The sequence below is a fragment of the Ranitomeya imitator genome, chromosome 1 (genome assembly GCF_032444005.1).
Source record: "Ranitomeya imitator isolate aRanImi1 chromosome 1, aRanImi1.pri, whole genome shotgun sequence".
Lineage (NCBI taxonomy): Eukaryota > Metazoa > Chordata > Amphibia > Anura > Dendrobatidae > Ranitomeya > Ranitomeya imitator.
The window spans coordinates 681,463,250-681,485,405 of record NC_091282.1 but is presented as its reverse complement, the minus strand read 5'-3'; the positions used below and the strand labels follow the sequence as shown (position 1 = coordinate 681,485,405).

At 43.4% G+C, this 22,156-nt stretch overlaps 1 protein-coding gene across 2 annotated transcripts in view; it reads left to right on the top strand.

The window, feature by feature from the left end:
* The window catches only part of INO80 (INO80 complex ATPase subunit), a 171,826-nt gene that overhangs the window by 30,615 nt on the left and 119,055 nt on the right, over positions 1-22,156 (top strand). For both annotated transcript variants that reach the window (XM_069730102.1, XM_069730109.1), the window contains 3 exons: positions 17,605-17,795; positions 21,001-21,167; positions 21,276-21,343. In XM_069730102.1, the coding sequence (XP_069586203.1) occupies positions 17,653-17,795; positions 21,001-21,167; positions 21,276-21,343 (378 nt within the window). In that variant the 5' untranslated portion in view covers positions 17,605-17,652. The remainder of the gene's footprint in view (positions 1-17,604; positions 17,796-21,000; positions 21,168-21,275; positions 21,344-22,156) is intronic.

Here is a 22,156-nt window from a genome sequence, read left to right as displayed (position 1 = left end):
AGAGATATCCTGGATGAAAACCTCTTCCAGAGTACTCTGGACCTCAGACTTGGCCGTAGGTTCACCTTCCAACAAGACAATGACCCTAAGCACACAGCTAAAATAGCAAAGGAGTGGCTTCAGAACAACTCTGACCATTCTTGACTGGCCCAGCCAGAGCCCTGACCTAAACCCTATTGAGCATCGCTGGAGAGACCTGAAAATGGCTGTCCACCAACGTTCACCATCCAACCTGACGGAACTGGAGAGGATCTGCAAGGAAGAATGGCAGAGGATCCCCAAATCCAGGGGTGAAAAACTTGTTGCATCATTCCCAAGAAGACTCATGGCTGTACTAGCTCAAAAGGCTGCTTCTACTCAATACTGAGCAAAGTGTCTGAATACTTATGACCATGTGATATTTCAGTTTTTCTTTTTTAATACATTTGCAAAAATTTCTACATTTCTGTTTTTTTTTTCAGTCAATATGTGTTGCAGAGTGTACATTAATGAGAAAAAAATGAACTTTTTTGAATTTACCAAATGGCCGCAATGAAACAAGCAGTAAAAAATGTAAAGGGGTCTGAATACTTTCTGTACCCACTGTATGTGCAGACTTTCATAGATGTCAGAGGTCGCACTACGTTATTTACGGGAGGGTAACAATACTGGTAATTTTGAGGAATATTTTTAGCTGGGAGGAGTGTGGAACTTACAAGAGCCCGAAGGTGTAAAAGAAGCTGTAATGTTAACCCCTTCCCGACCCATGACGCCACGTAGGTGTCATGAAAGTCGGTGCCAATCCGACCCATGACACCTACGTGGCGTCATGGAAAGATCGCGTCCCTGCAGATCCGGTGAAAGGGTTAACTCCCATTTCACCCGATCTGCAGGGACAGGGGGAGTGGTAGTTTAGCCCAGGGGGGGTGGCTTCACCCCCTCGTGGCTGCGATCGCTCTGATTGGCTGTTGAAAGTGAAACTGCCAATCAGAGCGATTTGTAATATTTCACCTATTATAACGGGTGAAATATTACAATCCAGCCATGGCCGATGCTGCAATATCATCGGCCATGGCTGGAAATACTAATGTGCCCCCACCCCACCCCACCTATCGCCCCCCCAGCCCCCCGATCTGGCCCGTACACTGCTCCGGCTCCCCTCCATCCAGTGCTCCGCTTCCCACCCGTGCTCTTGTCCGCTCCCCCCGTGCTCCAACCACCCCCCCGTGCTCCAATCACCCCCCCGTGCTCCAATCACCCCCCTGCATTCCGATCCACCCCCCCGTGCTCCGTTCCACCCCCCGTGCTCCGTTCCACCCCCCCGTGCTCCGTTCCACTCCCCCCGTGCTCCGTTCCACGCCTGCCGCGCTCCGATTCCCCCCCCCGTGCTCCGATCCCCCCCCCCCCCCCCGTGGTCCCCCCCACCCCATCATACTTACCGATCCTGCGGGGCTCCGTCCGTCTTCTCCCTGGGCGCCGCCATCTTCCAAAATGGCGGGCGCATGCGCAGTGCGCCCGCCGAATCTGCCGGCCGGCAGATTCGTTCCAAAGTGCATTTTGATCACTGAGATAGATTATATCTCAGTGATCAAAATAAAAAAAATAATAAATGACCCCCCCCCCCCTTTGTCACCCCCATAGGTAGGGACAATAAAAAAAATAAAGAAATATTTTTTTTTCCACTAATGTTAGAATAGGGTTAGGGGTAGGGGTAGGGTTAGGGGTAGGGCTAGGGTTAGGGGTAGGGTTAGGGGTAGGGTTAGGGCTAGGGTTAGGGTTTCGGTATGTGCACACGTATTCTGGTCCTCTGCGGATTTTTCCGCTGCGGATTTGATAAATCCGCAGTGCTAAACCGCTGCGGATTTATGGCGGATTTACCGCGTTTTTTTCTGCGCATTTCACTGCGGTTTTACAATTGCGATTTTCTATTTGAGCAGTTGTAAAACCGCTGCGGAATCCGCACAAAGAAGTGACATGCTGCAGAATGTAAACCGCTGCGTTTCCGTGCAGTTTTTCCGCAGCGTGTGTACAGCGATTTTTGTTTCCCATAGGTCTACATTGAACTGTAAACTCATGGGAAACTGCTGCGGATCTGCAGCGTTTTCCGCAGTGTGCACATACCTTTAGAATTAGGCTATGTGCACACGGTGTGGATTTGGCTGCGGATTGGCCGCTGCGGATCCGCAGCAGTATTCCATCAGGTTTACAGTACCATGTAAACATATGAAAAACCAAATCCGCTGTGCCCATGGTGCAGAAAATACCGCGCGGAAACGCTGCGTTGTATTTTCCGCAGCATGTCAATTCTTTGTGCGGATTCTGCGGCGTTTTACACCTGTTCCTCAATAGGAATCCGCAGGTGAAATCCGCACAAAAAACACTGGAAATCCGCGGAAAATCCGCAGGTAAAACGCAGTGCCTTTTACCCGCGGATTTTTCAAAAATGGTGCGGAAATATCTCACACGAATCCGCAACGTGGGCACATAGCCTTAGGGTTAGGGTTGGAATTAGGGTTGTGGTTAGGGTTAGGGGTGTGATTAGGGTTATGGCTACAGTTGGGGTTAGTGTTGGAGTTAGAATTGAGGGGTTACCACTGTTTAGGCACATCAGGGGTCTCCAAACGCAACATGGCGCCACCATTGATTCCAGCCAATCTCGTATTCAAAAAGTCAAATGGTGCTCCCTCACTTCCGAGCCCTGACGTGTGCCCAAACAGTGGTTTACCCCCACATATGGGGTACCAGCATACTCAGGATAAACTGCGCAACAATTACTGGGGTCCAATTTCTCCTGTTACCCTTGTGAATCTAAAAAAATGCTTGCTAAAACATCATTTTTGAGGAAAGAAAAATGATTTTTTATTTTCACGGCTCTGCGTTGTAAACGTCTGTGAAGCACTTGGGGGTTCAAAGTGCTCACCACATATCTAGATAAGTTCCTTGGGGGGTCTAGTTTCTAAAATGTGGTCACTTGTGGGGAGTTTCTACTGTTTAGGCACATCAGGGGCTCTGCAAACGCAACGTGACGCCCGCAGAGCATTCCATCAAAGTCTGCATTTCAAAAGTCACTACTTCCCTTCCGAGCCCCGACGTGTGCCCAAACAGTGGTTTACCCCCACATATGGGGTATCAGCGTACTCAGGAGAAACTGGACAACAACTATTGGGATCCAATTTCTCCTGTTACCCTTGGGAAAATAAAAAATTCTGGGCTAAATAATTATTTTTGAGGAAAGAAAACGTATTTATTATTTTCACGGCTCTGCATTATAAACTTCTATGAAGCACTTGGGGGTTCAAAGTGCTCACCACACATCTAGATAAGTTCCTTTGGGGGTCTAGTTTCCAAAATGGGGTCACTTGTGGAGGGTTTCTACTGTTAAGCCACATCAGGGGCTCTGCAAACGCAACGTGACGCCCACAGAGCATTCCATCAAAGTCTGCATTTCAAAACGTCACTACTTCACTTCCGAGCCCCGGCATGTGCCCAAACAGTGATTTACCCCCACATATGGGGTATCAGCGTACTCAGGAGAAACTGGACAACAACTTTTGGGGTCAAATTTCTCCTGTTACCCTTGGGAAAATAAAAAATTGCAGGCTAAAAGATCATTTTTGAGAAAATAATTTTTTTATTTTATTTTCATGGCTCTGCGTTATAAACTTCTGTGAAGCACTTGGGGGTTCAAAGTCCTCACCACACATCTAGATTAGTTCCTTTGGGGGTCTAGTTTCCAAAATGGGGTCATTTCTGGGGGATCTCCAATGTTTAGGCACACAGGGGCTCTCCAAACGTGACATGGTGTCCGCTAATGATTGGAGCTAATTTTCCATTTAAAAAGCCAAATGGCGTGCCATCCCTTCCACGCCCTGCCGTGCACCCAAACAGTGGTTTACCTCCACATATGGGGTATCAGTGTACTCAGGACAAACTGGACAACAATACTTGGGGTCCAATTTCTCCTATTATCCTTGGGAAAATAGGAAATTCCAGGCTAAAAAATCATTTTTGAGGAAAGAAAAATTATTTTTTATTTTCATGGCTCTGCGTTATAAACTTCTGTGAAGCACCTGGGGGTTTAAAGTGCTCAATATGCATCTAGATAAGTTCCTTGGGGGGGTCTAGTTTCCAAAATGGGGTCACTTGTGGGGGAGCTCCAATGTTTAGGCACACAGGGGCTCTCCAAACGCGACATGGTGTCCGCTAACAATTGGAGCTAATTTTCCATTCAAAAAGTCAAATGGCGCGCCTTCCCTTCCGAGCCCTGCCGAGTGCCCAAACAGTGGTTTACCACCACATATGAGGTATCGGCGTACTCGGGAGAAATTGCCCAACAAATTTTATGATCCATTTTATCCTACTGCCCATGTGAAAATGAAAAAATTGAGGCGAAAAGAATTTTTTTGTGAAAAAAAAGTACTTTTTCATTTTTACAGATCAATTTGTGAAGCACCTGGGGGTTCAAAGTGCTCACTAGGCATCTAAATAAGTTCCTTGGGGGGTCTAGTTTCCAAAATGGGGTCACTTGTGGGGGAGCGCCAATGTTTAGGCACACAGGAGCTATCCAAACGCGACATGGTGTCCGCTAACGATGGAAATAATTTTTCATTCAAAAAGTCAAATGGCGCTCCTTCCCTTCCGAGCCTTACCATGTGCCCAAACAGTGGTTTACCCCCACATGTGAGGTATTGGTGTACTCAGGAGAAATTGCCCAACACATTTTAGGATCCATTTTATCCTGTTGCCCATGTGAAAATGAAAAAATTGAGGCTAAAAGAATTTTTTTGTGACAAAAAAGTACTTTTTCATTTTTACGGATCAATTTGTGAAGCACCTGGGGGTTCAAAGTGCTCACTATGCATCTAGATAAGTTCCTTGGGGCGTCTAGTTTCCAAAATGGGGTCACTTGTGGGGGAGCTCCAATTTTTAGGCACACGGGTGCTCTCCAAACGTGACATGGTGTCCGCTAAAGAGTGGAGCCAATTTTTGATTCAAAAAGTCAAATGGCGCTCCTTCCCTTCCAAGCCCTGCCGTGCGCCCAAACAGTGGTTTACCCCCACATATGAGGTATCAGCGTACTCAGGACAAATTGGACAACAACTTTCGTGGTTCAGTTTCTCCTTTTACCATTGGGAAAATAAAAAAAATTGTTGCTAAAAGATAATTTTTGTGACTAAAAAGTTAAATGTTCATTTTTTCCTTCCATGTTGCTTCTGCTGCTGTGAAGCACCTGAAGGGTTAATAAACTTCTTGAATGTGGTTTTGAGTACCTTGAGGGGTGCAGTTTTTAGAATGGTGTCACTTTTGGGTATTTTCAGCCATATAGACCCCTCAAACTGACTTCAAATGTGAGGTGGTCCCTAAAAAAAATGGTTTTGTAAATTTCGTTGTAAAAATGACAAATCGCTGGTCATATTTTAACCCTTATAACTTCCTAACAAAAAAAAATTTTGTTTCCAAAATTGTGCTGATGTAAAGTAAACATGTGGGAAATGTTATTTATTAACTATTTTGTGTCGCATATCTCTCTGGTTTAACAGAATAAAAATTCAAAATGTGAAAATTGCGAAATTTTCGCCAAATTTCCGTTTTTATCACAAATAAGCGCAGAATTTATTGACCTAAATTTACCACTAACATGAAGCCCAATATGTCACGAAAAAACAATCTCAGAACCGCTAGGATCCGTTGAAGCGTTCCTGAGTTATTACCTCATAAAGGGACACTGGTCAAAATTGCAAAAAACGGCAAGGTCTTTAAGGTCAAAATAGGCTGGGTCATGAAGGGGTTAAAGGGAACCTGTGAGACGATACATGCTGCCAATCCGTGTGCAGCTTGTATCTGGCACTGTGCGTATGATCACAGCCGGCTATATGTGTATCTGAAATTCTGCGGGGTGTCAGGGACCGAGCCGTGCTATTGACTAGTCATACAGGCGGGTCTCTGTCAGCTTCTCCCAGTCGCTTTCTATACGTGCACGTAGGCAGATGCTTGTCAGTCACTGTCATCAGGTGGGGGAAACCTCCGGGGGCCCACTGTGCGACTAGTCAATAGCGCGGCTCAGTCCCTGACATCCTGCATCCTTTCAGATACAAACATACCCGGATGACATGGTGCACACAGTGCCTGGTATATGCTGCGCACGGATTGGCAGCTCGTATCGCCTGACAGGTTCCCCTTAAGAAGGAAGTGCTAATATACCTTATAACAATGAGTGAAGGTGATTCTGCACCAACATTACACTGTACACTAATTGGAGGGATCCTGTGGTGTACGAGCCGATATTCACCATGGTCGCAGTCTCATGTACTGACGTCACTGCTGTACAGCAGGCGGCCTCATGGTATATCTATCAAACATCTCCATGTTGCTTTGTACACCCTTAAAATATTCTTTCCATTGCTACAATATGCTATGATTAGTGGGGTTCGGCTATCAGAACCCCCGGACTTTACTATTAGGCTGAGACAGATTGAAAATCCTGTAAAGGGGTTGTACGTATTTTAGAAGATATCTCCTATCTGAAGGATTGGGGATAACGTCCTGATTACCGGAGATCCGACTGCTGGGAAGCCCACTGATCCTGAGAACTTGGGCTCTAAAGATCCTTGTGTGAACTGAGTACTGGTTGATTATGCTCACTGCTGTGCACCATTCACTCTACGGGACCTCTGGAGATAGCGGAGCGCTGCGCTCGTCTCCCCTTCACTCCCATTAAGGCCTCTTTTCCACTTGCGAGGAAAACGGACGAGTGCAATCCGATAAAAAATTAGCGATTTTTTATTTTTATTTATTTTTTTTACTCAGCCGAAATCGGACTGAGAAAAAAATTGCAGCAGGCTGCGTATTGCTGCGATTCTCGGACGAGTCAATGGGTGCGAGAAAAAAATCGCACAGCACTCGCACCATGCGAGTGCTGTCCGATTTTTACGCACCGTTGTCCTTTGAAAAGCCAGCAATTCAGCGCGGTGTACAGTAAAATCACACTGACAGGTTAGATTAGAGCAGATATATACACATAGAATAGGTATATATATATATATATATATATATATATATATATATGTGTCAGGGAGACACATTTGTGTATATATATATACAGTGGGGCAAAAAAGTATTTAGTCAGTCAGCAATAGTGCAAGTTCCACCACTTAAAAAGATGAGAGGCGTCTGTAATTTACATCATAGGTAGACCTCAACTATGGGAGACAAACTGAGAAAAAAAAATCCAGAAAATCACATTGTCTGTTTTTGTAACATTTTATTTGCATATTATGGTGGAAAATAAGTATTTGGTCAGAAACAAAATGTCATCTCAATACTTTGTAATATATCCTTTGTTGGCAATCACAGAGGTCAAACGTTTTCTGTAAGTCTTCACAAGGTTGCCACACACTGTTGTTGGTATGTTGGCCCATTCCTCCATGCAGATCTCCTCTAGAGCAGTGATGTTTTTGGCTTTTCGCTTGGCAACACGGACTTTCAACTCCCTCCAAAGGTTTTTTATAGGGTTGAGATCTGGAGACTGGCTAGGCCACTCCAGGACCTTGAAATGCTTCTTACGAAGCCACTCCTTCATTGCCCTGGTGGTGTGCTTTGGATCATTGTCATGTTGAAAGACCCAGCCACGTTTCATCTTCAATGCCCTTGCTGATGGAAGGAGGTTTGCACTCAAAATCTCACGATACATGGCCCCATTCATTCTTTCATGTACCCGGATCAGTCGTCCTGGCCCCTTTGCAGAGAAACAGCCCCAAAGCATGATGTTTCCACCACCATGCTTTACAGTAGGTATGGTGTTTGATGGATGCAACTCAGTATTCTTTTTCCTCCAAACACGACAAGTTGTGTTTCTACCAAACAGTTCCAGTTTGGTTTCATCAGACCATAGGACATTCTCCCAAAACTCCTCTGGATCATCCAAATGCTCTCTAGCAAACTTCAGACGGGCCCGGACATGTACTGGCTTGAGCAGTGGGACACGTCTGGCACTGCAGGATCAGAGTCCATGGTGGCGTAGTGTGTTACTTATGGTAGGCCTTGTTATATTGGTCCCAGCTCTCTGCAGTTCATTCACTAGGTCCCCCCGCGTGGTTCTGGGATTTTTGCTCACAGTTCTTGTGATCATTCTGACCCCACGGGGTGGGATTTTGCGTGGAGCCCCAGATCGAGGGAGATTATCAGTGGTCTTGTATGTCTTCCATTTTCTAATTATTGCTCCCACTGTTGATTTCTTCACTCCAAGCTGGTTGGCTATTGCAGATTCAGTCTTCCCAGCCTGGTGCAGGGCTACAATTTTGTTTCTGGTGTCCTTTGACAGCTCTTTGGTCTTCACCATAGTGGAGTTTGGAGTCAGACTGTTTGAGGGTGTGCACAGGTGTCTTTTTATACTGATAACAAGTTTAAACAGGTGCCATTACTACAGGTAATGAGTGGAGGAAAGAGGAGACTCTTAAAGAAGAAGTTACAGGTCTGTGAGAGCCAGAAATCTTGATTGTTTGTTTCTGACCAAATACTTATTTTCCACCATAATATGCAAAAAAAATGATAAAAAAACAGACAATGTGATTTTCTGGATTTTTTTTTTCTCAGTTTGTCTCCCATAGTTGAGGTCTACCTATGATGTAAATTACAGACGCCTCTCATCTTTTTAAGTAGTGGAACTTGCACTATTGCTGACTGACTAAATACTTTTTTGCCCCACTGTATATATATGTATATATATATACAGTATATTTATATTTAATACAGCGCTAGATAGCTTAAAAGCCGGTAATTCAATTGCAATCTCCTTCACAAACCCGACATGATGAGACATGGTTTACATTTAGGAAACCATCTCCTATTCCTTTTTTTTTTGCATATTCCACACTACTACTGTTAGTAGTGTGTATGTGCAAAATTTGGGCGCTCTAGCTATTATATTTAAGGGTTAAATCGTGGAAAATATTGGCGTGGGCTCCCGCACAATTTTCTCCGCCAGAGTGGTAAAGCCAGTGACTGAGGGCAGATATTAATAGCCTGGAGAGGGTCCATGGTTATTGGCCCCCCCTGGCTAAAAACATCTGCCCCTAGCCACCCCAGAAAAGGCACATCTGGAAGATGCGCCTATTCTGGCACTTGGCCACTCTCTTCCCATTCCCGTGTAGCAGTGGGATATGGGGTAATGAAGGGTTAATGTCACCTTGCTATTGTAAGGTGACATTAAGTCAGGTTAATAATGGAGAGGCGTCAATAAGACACCTATCCATTATTAATCCAATAGTATGAAATGGTTAGAAAACACACACATTATTACAAAGTCTTTTAATGAAATGAAGACACAGGTTGTTGTAATATTTTATTAGACTCTTAATCCACCTGAAGACCCTCGTTCTGTAAAAAAGGAAAAATAAAAAATCAACAATATACCATACCTTCCGATGATCTGTCTCGTCCCACGCTGTAAATACATCTGAAGGGGTTAACTAATTTTACACCCAGGAGCTCTGCTAATGCAGCTGTGCTCGTGGCTGTAAAACCCCACGACTGAAGGTAACTACAGGTCATTGACCTACATTCCATTCATTCGCTGGGGTTTTACTGGCAGGAGCACAGCTGCATTAGCAGAGCTCCTGCTTGTAATATTAGTTAAGATGGATTTACAGCGTGGGACGAGACTGATCATCGGAAGGTATGGGATACTGTTGTTTTTTTTATTTTACCTTTTTCACAGAACGAGGGTCTTCAGGTGGATTACCAGGATAATAAAATATTACAAAAACCTGTGTCTTTATTTCATTAAAATACTTTGTAATGTGTGTGCGTGTGCGTGTGCGTGTGTGTGTGTGTGTGGTTTTTAACCATTTCATACAATTGGATTAATACTGGATAGGGGTCAGAATTGGGTTGGGTTTTTTGGGTTATCAGGAGTTGTATGCCAAAATCATCAGTATTAAAACAATAAAAGACCTGACAAATTTCAGTTGGTGGATAATGAATCTATAATATATGAAAGTTTAATTGTAATCATTACATTATGGTAAATAATGAAATTTAACACTATATGTTAATTTTTTGAGAAGGACCTGTATAGTGTCAGATTATCACTGGCACAAGTCCGAGACGTGAATTCATGAGTGAAAAAGATACATTTTTCAAAATCTAAAAAATTTCAATCTCCCTCCTTTTACACCATTGGAAAAAATTTTTTTTTATAGCCAAGTCCGTAAAATTTCAATTTATCAAGATATAAAGTTAATTAATTCGTACATTAAGTACTGTAAAAAGAAAAGTTAGAATTGCGTGTTTTCAGCCATCACACTTTGATCACTTATTATATTATAGTGTTGTATTTACCCCAAAAATGGGATTAATATAAGTCGCCTTGTCAGCAAAAAAAGCACATTCACATCTGCCGCAACGGAAAGATAAAAACTATATAGATCTCAGGAGATGATGATCGAAACCAATATTTTATTTTATTTTTTTCCACCACCTAAAAGAAACCTGACAACTTTTACAGGCAGCCCCATCAGGCAGCACGGTGGCTCGGTGGTTAGCACTGTAGCCTTGCAGCGCTGGGGTCCTGGGTTCAAATCCCACCAAGGACAACATCTGCAAAGAGTTTGCGTGGGTTTCCTCCTGGTTCTCCGGTTTCCTCCCACATTCCAAAGACATACTGATAGGGAATTTAGATTGTGAGCCCCATTGGGGACCGTGATGATAATGTGTGCAAAATGTAAAGTGCTGCGGAATATGTTAGCGCTATATAAAAATAAAGATTATTATTATTATTATTCTCGAGAAAAACCTAGTTTAGTAGCTGACAGGCGGGTCCCGGTGGCTTCTCACTGCCCTTGAGTGACAGGTCTTTCCCTATGCACACACACAGCGAGACTCGTCACTCCAGGGCAGCGGACAGGGAGAACTCACTAGGGACCCACTTTTCTAACTGGTCATCAGTTCGGCTTGGCCACCGGGTTCGGCTTTTTCACCAGTTCAACTAAAGATTTCTCTAAAACAATGAAACGGATTTGTGCAAGAAGGATGAGAAATGAATCGGCATGAAAGCACCTTGTCATAAATGCCTTAAGTTTGGGATATAAGATCCCGATGACGGGTTCTCTTTTAAATAAAACTCTATGTAAGTTTGGTATTGCCATAATCGTACCGAATGGGAGAATCCTTTCCAGGACATAGCATTCATGTAGTTCCCCATGGCTGGCTGTCCATTATCTGGCTTGGGTCAGGCCTTCTCGGCCCTTCTCCACATGTACGTCACAAATGGTCGCTCTGTGGACTGATGCTGGAAGCAGATCCGATGAACAATGGCACGGCCCATTTCCTGGAGCACATGGCAGTTAATGGAACATAAGTGTTCCCATCTGGATCTTGAAAGAGAAACAATGGGCGCTGACGTGAAGAGAACAGGCTGTATATTATGCAAAGGCTCTATCTAAAAAAAAAAAAAAAAAAAACATATTTGTGACACAATCTTCAAAGACCTTTGGGGAACCATTTTAACATATGAAAACTTTTTATTTGTTGTTGCTGATTTCCGCTGTAACTTTCACTGGTATATTACCCCCAGTTACAGTGGAAATTCAGCCTGCATACAGAAGTGACGGTGTCTACTATGACCCAAAACCTAGCGACACAGAGGAGGAAGCGCTGCGAGTGCTTCCTAATCTGTATTTAAAGCACGTAATCAGCATTGTGTCCACAGCGATCAGGAAGACACAGAAGGTGATCAACCATTTCTGTCTTGTCTACGGGAGAGCGTTCGAACAGCTTTCTTTGCCTTTTATAACCTCTGTGTTCTGTTGGCTGCATAATGAGTTAACTGAGAGTCCGTCAGTGAGCTCGGTCTGATGGATTGTTTGTTATTTTGTTTTTTCTGTCTTTTTCTCTCAACATAAGAGTTAGGACCACAGACCACATTCTAGTTGAATGTGCCGTCAAATAAAGAGTCTGTAAAGCCAAACAGTACAACATTTTTAATGAAACCCAGTTGTAAAAATTATTTTTAGCCACAAATATTTAAGTAAAAATAAAAACTTGTTCCCAGAGGTGGACAACTGTTATAATGGTGTCTACTGATTTTCTGTCCAGATTTGCTGGCAGAAAATCCTTTGTGTAAGGCCTCTTTCACCCGTCCAGATAATTCCGGTACCGGAGAAATCGGTACCGGAATTATCCGTGACCGTGTGCTCACGTAGCACATCAGTGTGGCACACGTGCGGCAGCCGTGTGCCGACTGAGGACCACACAGACCATGCAGGAGACAGCGCTACAGTAAGCGCTGTCCCCTGCGTGTGGTGCTGAAGCCGGTATTCATTCCTTCTCCCCAGCAGCGTTCGCTGGAGATGAGGAATGAAAAATCAATGTTTTTTTTTAAATTTTCCCTTAAAAATAAAGTTTATGTGTCCCCTCCTGCCTCCCATCCCCTGTGCGGCCCCCCCCCCCCCCCCCCCCGCTTGCCGGGAAATACTCAGCTCCTGCGATGTCTCCTCTCAGCGCCGGCAGCAGGTCCTGTGTGAGCGGTCACATGGTACCGCTCATTACAGTGAGGAATATGCGCATATTCATCACTGTAATGAGCAGGACCATGTGACCGCTCACACAGGACCTGCTGCCGGCGCTGAGAGGAGACATCGCAGGAGCTGTGTGAGTATTTCCCGGCAAGCGGGGGGGCGCACAGGGGATAAGAGGCGGGAGGGGACACACAAACTTTATTTTTAAGGGAAAATTTTTCATTCCTTCTCTCCAGCAAACGCTGCTGGGGAGAAGGAATGAATACCGGCTTCAGCACCACATGCAGGGGGGACAGTGCTTACTGTAGCACTGTCTCTCCTGCGGGCAGTACGTGCACAGGGAGGAGAGTGTACACTGTTCTCCGTGTGCACGTGTGCTGTCCGTATTGTGGTCCTTGCTGCCGGTAAAAAACGGACATTTCTACGTGTTTTGCACACGGACACACGGTCCGTGTGAAAACATGCACATGTGCAGAAACACATAGATCCTAATGGGTCTACGTGTGTCAGTGTCTCCGGTACGTGAGAAAACTGTCACTACACGTACCGGAGACACTGACATGTGAAAGAGGCCTAATACTGGAGCTGGACAATTTGGGTTTTATATTTGCAAATTGTGAATTTCGGCTATAAGAAGGGTTAGTCAATGGTTGTATTGGACCCTTTAAAAAAAGGGTTTTGAACTTTGTTAAAAAAGTACTTTCCCTCCCTCCAAACTGACTGCAGTGAGTTGAAAGCTGAGAGGTGTTTGTGATCAGAATCCTCACTGTTCCTGGGACTTTGTAATCACACACAGCTCTGCGTTGAGTCCAGTGAGAAGAGCAGATTGTCATTACATGTCTCATACAAGAGAAAGCATGTTCTTAAGCTATTGTGGGGGCGTGTTCTTTTGCCTCCTCTATGTTGCTGCCTGCTTATGATTGGTCAACATCATACAGGGGAAGAGAACCAGTTCCCAGAGAGAAATCTCTGCTGAACGTCCGCTTAGATATGACAAATTGTAATCTAAACTTTACTACGTAAGGTTATGTACACACAGCATCTGAAGATGCTCAATATATGTTAAAAATAATAAACATAAGCAGAGCCATGTAAAAACAACCTGCTGTTCATATCTTCTGTTTCAGTTTTTTTTTAACTTCTTTTAACTACTTCAGGCACTAAAAGAAGTGACCTGAATGTTCTTCAGGTAACTTCCGCTTGGAAGCCAATACTTCTGTATATTCATGGAATAGATTTAAAAAAATAAATAAAAAGACACCAATGGCAGAGCCTCTGCCAAACCGACAACGACGATGCTTAAGGAAAAACTCCACCATCATTTTCTTGAAGCGTCTTCCGCTATGTGAATAAGCAGGCTGTGTTCATATACCTTTACACCTCGGCAACGGAAAGGAAAACTAAAAACTTATTTTTTTTTTTAGCTCTTTAGCCACTATTCCATAATGTGGCCAGCTTATCATGCTCAACCTCTGTCAGTAATTGGCAGTGGCATTTATGGGGTTAGCAGTGATCAGAGTTCTGTGTTTAAGGCTGTGTTTGTAGACTTTTTTTTTTTAAACCTTGAAAGCCTATGAGAAAAAGTAAACGTAAACCCCTTTAACAATTTTCTGACTCTTAAGGTACCGTTACACTAAATGACTTGCCAACGAACACGACCAGCGATACGACCTAGCCGTGATCGTTGGTAAGTCGTTGTGTGGTGGCTGGGGAGCTGTCACACAGACAGCTCTCTCCAGCGACCAACGATCGGGGGAACGACTTCGGCATCGTTGAAACTGCACTCCGCCTCCTAGCCACAGGTGTTTTAATTACAGCAGATCCAATACCCCTCCACAGAGAGAGAATTTTAGTCTAGTAAGAGGTTTTCACATGTACCCATTCAGATGGAGACATTTATTCTCAGCGAGGTAAGGCAAGTTTAGGACCTGGTATAAGAGAGATGCCGTAACGGGGCTACCAGGTACACATAAAATTGGCAATTTTTATGCGCTAAAAGCTCTCATTTTTCATATTTCTAGTGCAGTAATGCAGTTCAAATTTCGTTTTTCAAGTTTGTATGTTCTAGCGCTGCAGTGTGCTGCCTTATTTACTTAACTATATACGAGTTGGCGACTCTAGGTTCAGCACCTGTTCACACTGAGTCTATGTTTGGATGTGCCGGTCAGGTTTTTGAAATGTATCCTGTGCTGACAGTCACTTTAAATGTGGATGCACTCAGCGCCTGTATATGGTTTGAACAGTCATACTGTGCGTGAGACACCCCAATGGCCACAGGAAAACTACTAATGGCCTCCATGTCTGCCGTATACCAATGCCTATTAGACCCTACCAGAGGAAAGATCTAAAAGGCTTCTTATTTCAAGTAATATTCAAACAACATAACAAAAAAATAAAAAAAGTCAGAAAATACACTTGAATTTTATTGTTTGGCTTAAAACACAAAATGACACGGGAGAGAACAAAGCAAATGGTTGTGATGTAATTATTAATTGCACTATAGCAGTAATGAATCACTGAAGATCTTATCAGGGCACAGATACAGTACCGTTATAAAGTGGAAGTGCAAAAATAATTATAAGGAACTGGCTGTGTAGAAAGTTACATTGTGGTCAAAGAACAGTCTATAGGTCAGAGTCACGGCTGCCTTTACGCAGACCCAAGGTTTCCCAGCAGAACGTTGATCTGACCTTGCACAGCCCCCCGCGACTTGCGATCTTCCCGTAGTGCCCCCATGCCATCTCTTCCCCAGGTAAGCCACGCACAACGCACTTGGCTATTTACATATTGTAAAAGGAAACGTGAATAATTAAACCGGGTTGCCTACTTTACTGACGTACTAGTCCAGTCCTGATGCTCCTCAGCCCCTCGTAGGCGCTTTTGGCAGTAGATGCAGTCCTGTACACAGTAAGCGCCTCCGATTCATCAAATTGTGTGTACGCCAGACATCTTGACTAGATAAGTTGTAAAATGTGTGCCCATCTCGAGGTTGCGTCTCTTGGCGTGTTCATGCCAGTTTCATCCAGCTGCGTCAAAATGGGCAGGATGGGGTCTGGATGCCACAGCTTGTCTAATTCATGGCCGGAGTAAGGTTTGTGGCACGGTACACGCCACTCGACAACTCTCTTGAGTCATTAAGGCTATGTTCACATTTGCGTTGTGCGCCGCTGCGTCGGCGACGCAATGCACAACGCAAATAAAAACGCACCAAAACGCACGCAAAAACGCTGCGTTTTGCAACGCATGCGTCGTTTTTTGCCGAAATTTGGACGCAAAAAAAAGGCAACTTGTTGCGTTTTCTGCGCCCGACGCTTGCGGAAAAAAACCGCATGCGTCGCACAACGCAGCACAACGCATGTCCATGCGTCCCCCATGTTAAATATAGGGGCGCATGACGCATGTGTCGCCACTGCGTCGCCCGACGCAAACACGCAAAACGCTAATGTGAACGTAGCCTAAGAGACTCGCCTCTAGATCCAGTGCGCCTCTCGTCACCTTACACACCCCGTCCTGATGTTTCGGGACCTGACACCTGTTATGGCCAGGGTGAACTTGTTCGGCAGTTTGTGCTAAGCAGCCGTCCTGTCTGATGAGACCACTTTTGACGTGGAGGACACTTTTCCATGTGAGCATTGTATGAGGGCCACAGCGCCTAAATGCGCTATGTCACTTCGGTCAGGTACTGGAATGAGATTTCTGGCATGTGGAGCACACCTTGGTGTGCATTAGACCAACTGTTGGTTTGCGCCCCATCTCTGCCCATTTCATCGGAGCTGGGATAAACCGTTGGGAAACCACCAAAAGTTGCAACATTTAGGTGCAACTCCTGAGTTGTGTCTAAATTTTGTGACTTTTCACCGCTTTTACCCAAGAATTCTGGCTTCAAAACTTTTAATGAATCTGGACCCCAAGAGTTCGGTAACTTGTTAATTACTGAGCTGCTTGCAGCAGTTTTAATCAAAGTACTATAAAATCTGTGTTTAATCTGCTGCAGATCTAGCAGTTAGATGCTGAGCTCTATAACCCCGCCCACACCAATGATTGGCAGCTCTTGTGTATACTGTGCATAGGCTAAAAAAATGCCAATCAGTGGTGCGGGTGTAGTTATATAGAGCTCATGAATATGCAGGACTACCTAGCAGTAGGTTAGCTCTACTAGCTCTACATGATGCTGCTCTCAGATTAGGTGACAAAAATCTGTTGACTTATTCCCTCTAAATAACCACCTAGTATGTTAATGGTTTTTGCACTCAGTATTTGGTCAGAATTTTGCATCAGTATTTGTAGGCCAAAACCAGGAGTGGAACAATCAGAGGAAAAGTATAATAGAAACATATGCACCACTTCTGCATTTATCACCCACTCCTGGTTTTGGTTTACAAACACTGAGGTAAAATACTGACCAAAAAAGCATAAAAAACGCAACATGTGAACATAGCCTTAGAATCATATTGCCATCTCATTTTTATCACATAATACATGCCATAAAAACTTTTCACCATTTCACAACTTTTGTTTTGTTTCGTTTTTTTGGTAAAATGAATGGTGTCATTCAAAGCTATAACTCTTCCTGAAAAAAAAAATCTAGCTTTTGTAGGGCTATGACAAAATTATGTGGATCGATAAGGTTAATACATTCATTTAAAGAAAAAGACTTAAAGGAATTGTCCACTACTTGGACAATTCCTTCTGAATCCCTATGTTTCTCCCAGTAAATTAATAATGCCTATACTCACCACTTTCTCCGTTCCAGCAGTGTCGGCACTGGATCTCATGAGAATTTCTTATGTCACGCCATCCCAGCTGCCAGTCAGCACTGGGGTCACTTTCCCCTGCTTCAGGGGTAACAGACTTCTAGAGGAAGTGTGCGCTGTGGCTGTCCTTACTTCCTGTGGATGTCTCATTTGTCCAAAGGAGAGCAGAGTGATTGTCCGCAGGCATAAAAATGTCACGCGAGCCCCGGGAGATCCAGTGGAGCAGAATAGCAGAATCGGGGAAGCTCAGACATTTTTATCAAGTATTTAACTCACATTTTTTTTTTAGCAAGTGACAGTTCTCTTTTTTCATGCGTGAATTGGAAAGGTGTTTACATTTTTTTGTTTTCTTGCAGCCTTGTGTTCTGTGAGGCATCCTCTCTGTATGAAGAAAGGTTGTGTCTATGGCCTCAGACCCAGAAACCACAGAAGATGGTTATTCGACAGACCTTGCCAAACCTCTTTATCTCCAGTATTTGGAACGAGCTCTGCGACTGGATCAGTTTCTTCGCCAAACATCTGCTATATTCAACAGAAATCTTTCCAGGTAACACGGCGACTAGTTAAGTCAGCTGACAATTAGAGGCTCTGGCCATGGAAACCTTTTTCATACTTCTGTGACTGTTCCCCAAGCCCAATTACCCATCCGAGTGCGAGGTTGTACCCTGGGAAATTGAGCACTGTTTTGGAGGCTAGTGCCTATTCTCCTCTGCTATATCTTTTTTTCTTTAAAAATATTAAAAATAAAACAAATACAAATTTGCCTTGCTACATTTTGAGAGCATAAATTAATTTTTCATGTTTTTTTTTTTTTATTCCAATTTTTTTGGAGGGGAGGGGGGATGACAATCATTTTTTCTTTTACTAAAAAGGACAGTTTATTATTCAGGTTGATATGATTACAATGATGCTACATTTCTATGGGTTTTTGTTTAATGTATTGCTACTTTTGCACATAATTTTTTTTATACAAATTTTTCTTTACATTACACTTCTTCATTACATTTCTTTACAAATTCCACTTTTTTTGTGGTTGGGTAATAAGAAAACAGTGGTTTTTACTTGTTTTTATTATTTAGTCATCTTACGAATTAATGTTACTGTTTATAGTTCACGTTGTTCCGGAAGATGTAATGCCAATTATGTGCATGTTTTTTTTTTTAATTTTTAGTTTTTTTTAATCAAAACTGAATTTTTAAAGGCGTTAGACCTGTCATTGTTACACTGACATGTGGCCTGATAGACCCTGCTTGTGGCAGACTCTCAAACCCTTGCTTGCCAATAACAACCAATGATCGCTTCGCATGGGGTGCCAGTAAGGTAAAAGAGGCCCTCCCTCTGTTAGTCACCCAGAGGCTGCTGTAGCTATTGTCAGCGGCATCTACGGGGGTTTAAATAGGCCTGATTGGTGCTGAGGAATAAGGACCATGTTTAGGCTGTCAATAAGGGGTTAAATATGCACATGGACACGCGTAAGCATAATGAGCTGTAATCAGAATATGATTGTGGTTCGATGTCAGAGTCAGTGTCATCTCCAAAAACTTGATCATGTTGGGTGTTCCCAGTTTACAGTCGCGGCCAAGAGTTTTGAGACTGGCACAGATTTTGGTTTTCACAGATTGCTGCTTCAATGTTTTTAGATCCTTTGGTTGGATGTTTCTCCGGTTACTAATGTATAATTATCAGCATTTCATAAGTTTTTACATTTGTATTCACAAATCCATAAAGTTTATGCAAAGACTCTATATTTGCATTGTAGACCCTTATTTTTCATGACTTCTGCCCTTTGTCCTGGCAGCTGGATATCTGCTTTTAGGCAAAATCCTGACTGATGACCCATTTCTTGGTCAAACCAGTGCTTGGAGTTTATCCCAATTTCTGTGTATTTTTGTTTGTTGTTTTTTTAAGATTTAGCACAAGTTCTTAATGGGTTTGAGATTTGGGGAGTTTCCTGGCCATGGTCCCAGCATTTCAGCATTGGTGTTTTGTTCACCAATCGACTTGGCTATCACTTTTGCCTTGTAGCATGGTCTCCATCATGCTGGATAAAGCATAACATGGTCTCCATCATGCTGGATAAAGCATAACATGGTCTCCATCATGCTGGATAAAGCATAACATGGTCTCCATCATGCTGGATAAAGCATAACATGGTCTCCATCATGCTGGATAAAGCATAACATGGTCTCCATCATGCTGGATAAAGCATAACATGGTCTCCATCATGTTAGATAAAGCATCATCACCAAATTGCTCCTTGATCATTGGGAGAAGTTGTTCTTGGAGGATCTTGTATCCCATTCTTTCTTCTAGGCAGTGATCTTAGGTAAAATTTTGAGTGAGCACCCTTCATGGATGAAAAGCCCTGACAGGAGTGGTCTCGGGATGCTTTACTGTTGGAATGACACAGGACTCCTGACAGCATGAGCCTTTTCTAACCTGGACACTCATTCTTCCAGATATCAAAAAGGGGGCTTCATCAAAGAAAATAACTTAACTCCAATCTGCAGTCCAATCCCTGTACTTCCTGGGAAGTTAGTTTCTGTGATGAAGCCCCCTTTGGAATAATGATGGTCATGCCAACAGTAAAGTGAAACACTTTTTGTGTGGGGACTTTTCATCCATGGAGGAGGCTCACTCACAATTTTTACTGAAGAAAGAATGAGATCTAAATGTCTTCCAAGATCCAATTCTCCTAATCATCCAGGACAATGTGGTGATGAATAATGCCTTTCCCAGCACAATGGAGAACAAGTCACAAAGCCAAAATGATAAGAAAGTGGCTTGGTGAAGAAAACCCTGTCATTTTTGGTCCATGGCCACGAAACTCGCTGATCGTAATCTTACTGAGAATATGTGGTCAATCCTCGAAAGCAGGAGGACAAACAAAAACACAGACATTGTGATAAACCCCAAGCACTGATTAGACAAAAATATGCTGCCATCAGTCAGGATCTGGCCCAGAAGCTGATATCCAGCTGCCGGGGTGAAGGGCCGAAGAAAAATCTGACTACAACATCCAAAACCACTGAAGCCGCAAACTTTGCGAAACACAAAATTTGGGTCAGTCTTAAAACTTTAGTAGCGTCTAAGAGAGAGAATAAAATATGGACTGGTGACAGGGCCATAAAATTGTCGAATCCTCTTTAGTCTACATGTATTTCTCCTGTTTGAAACCCCATTAACCCCTTCCTGACACGTGGCATTGGGCGTTACTGTACATAGAGGGCGCAGGAGCTGAGCCCGCACTATACCACAGAGATACCAGCTGTGTTATACAGACATCATCTGCTGTAACAGCAAAGGCCAAAACTGGCTCTGAGCTCTGGTGTTTAACCATTGAAATGCCTCCACCAATCACTCAATCACCAACATCGGTATTAAAATGGTGCAACTGTCGGTGCCCGCGTGCATCGATTGCCATCACCCCTCCTCGACGCAACTACAGGGTACAGATGAGTTGTCCTGAACCTCATTTTAACTCTATACTGCAGTACTGTGGTAAAACAAGATTGGAAGTTCCAAGTCCCTAAAGTAAGACATACGGTATGTAACAAGTCAGATTGCCTCCCTGTTTCCCCTTTAAAGCTATGTACGCACGTTTTTTTTTTTTTTTAGAGCAGAAATTGAGAGAAAACTCTCCAAATCGCAAAACTGTTGTAAAACGTTGAGTTTCTGCTCCATGAACACTCTGTGTGCACATGATTCTTGTATTTTCGCGGTGTCATTAAACTGTTTGAAAAATCTTGCAGTGACGACAGTGAAGATGGTTTGGATGAAACCCCACATCTTACAGAATCCGAGGAGCCTTCCATGCAGGTGAAAGAGGAACCTTTGTCACCCCTGCTTGGAGATATATCACAAGAAGGAATCTCTGGGGTTTTTCCAGTTAGCGCTCGCAACGGAGTCCTGCAGCCGGGTTGGTGCTTGATCCTTGCCTAATAGTCATATTTTTTGTATACTATTGTTATTAGAATTTCTACAATTTTTTTTAATATATTTTTTTCCCAAATATGTCACTCCACAGAGATCAAATCCGAGCAAGGAAGTCTGTACAATTTTTCAAAGCTAAAAAAAAACAGAAAATGGTTAAAAGTGAGTATCTGCATGCTCAGATTTTTAATATTGAAGCTACAGTACATACGGTATATTTGGAGTTTGAGAAGCACTTTAAAGGGAATCTGTCATCATTACAGTGATGTAATTTACTTTACTCGCTGATTGCTGCAGTTTGGAAGAAAAACTGTTTTCTCTGCTGCAGATCTAGCAGTTCTCTGAATGCTGAGCTCTGTATAGCCCCGCCCACACCACTGATTGGCAGCTTTCTGTGTATAACGCCGCCCATACCACTGATTGGCAGCTTTCTGTGTGTAACCCCGCCCATACCACTGATTGGCAGCTTTCTGTGTATAACCCCGCCCATACCACTGATTGGCAGCTTTCTGTGTATAACCCCGCCCATACCACTGATTGACAACTTTTTGCCTATATATAATGTACACAAAGCTGCCAATCAGTAGTGGGGGTGTGGTTGGACTACCTGGAAGCAGGTTTTCTAGTCCTCTAGTGATAATGTCCTGCTGATAAAACAATGATTGTTATAAAAGCTACGGTAAGCAATACATCTTTGAATCAGAATTTCTTCCCCCACATCATGCTGCTCTCAGATTAGATGAGAATCTGAGACAGAACCCCTTTGCGGAAAGACAGGGCACATATGGTATTTCTGGAGACTTTATCAGTTTGTACACCGCTGAGCACAAGTAATAAACCTCTCCACTTTCATGGATGACTATATAAAAAGGGGCATTATCACTTATTAACCCCCCCCCCCCTTACACATTAGACAAATGTAGGTCACACCCACCGATATTGATGGCTTCGTCCATCACTATAATGTGTATGGGG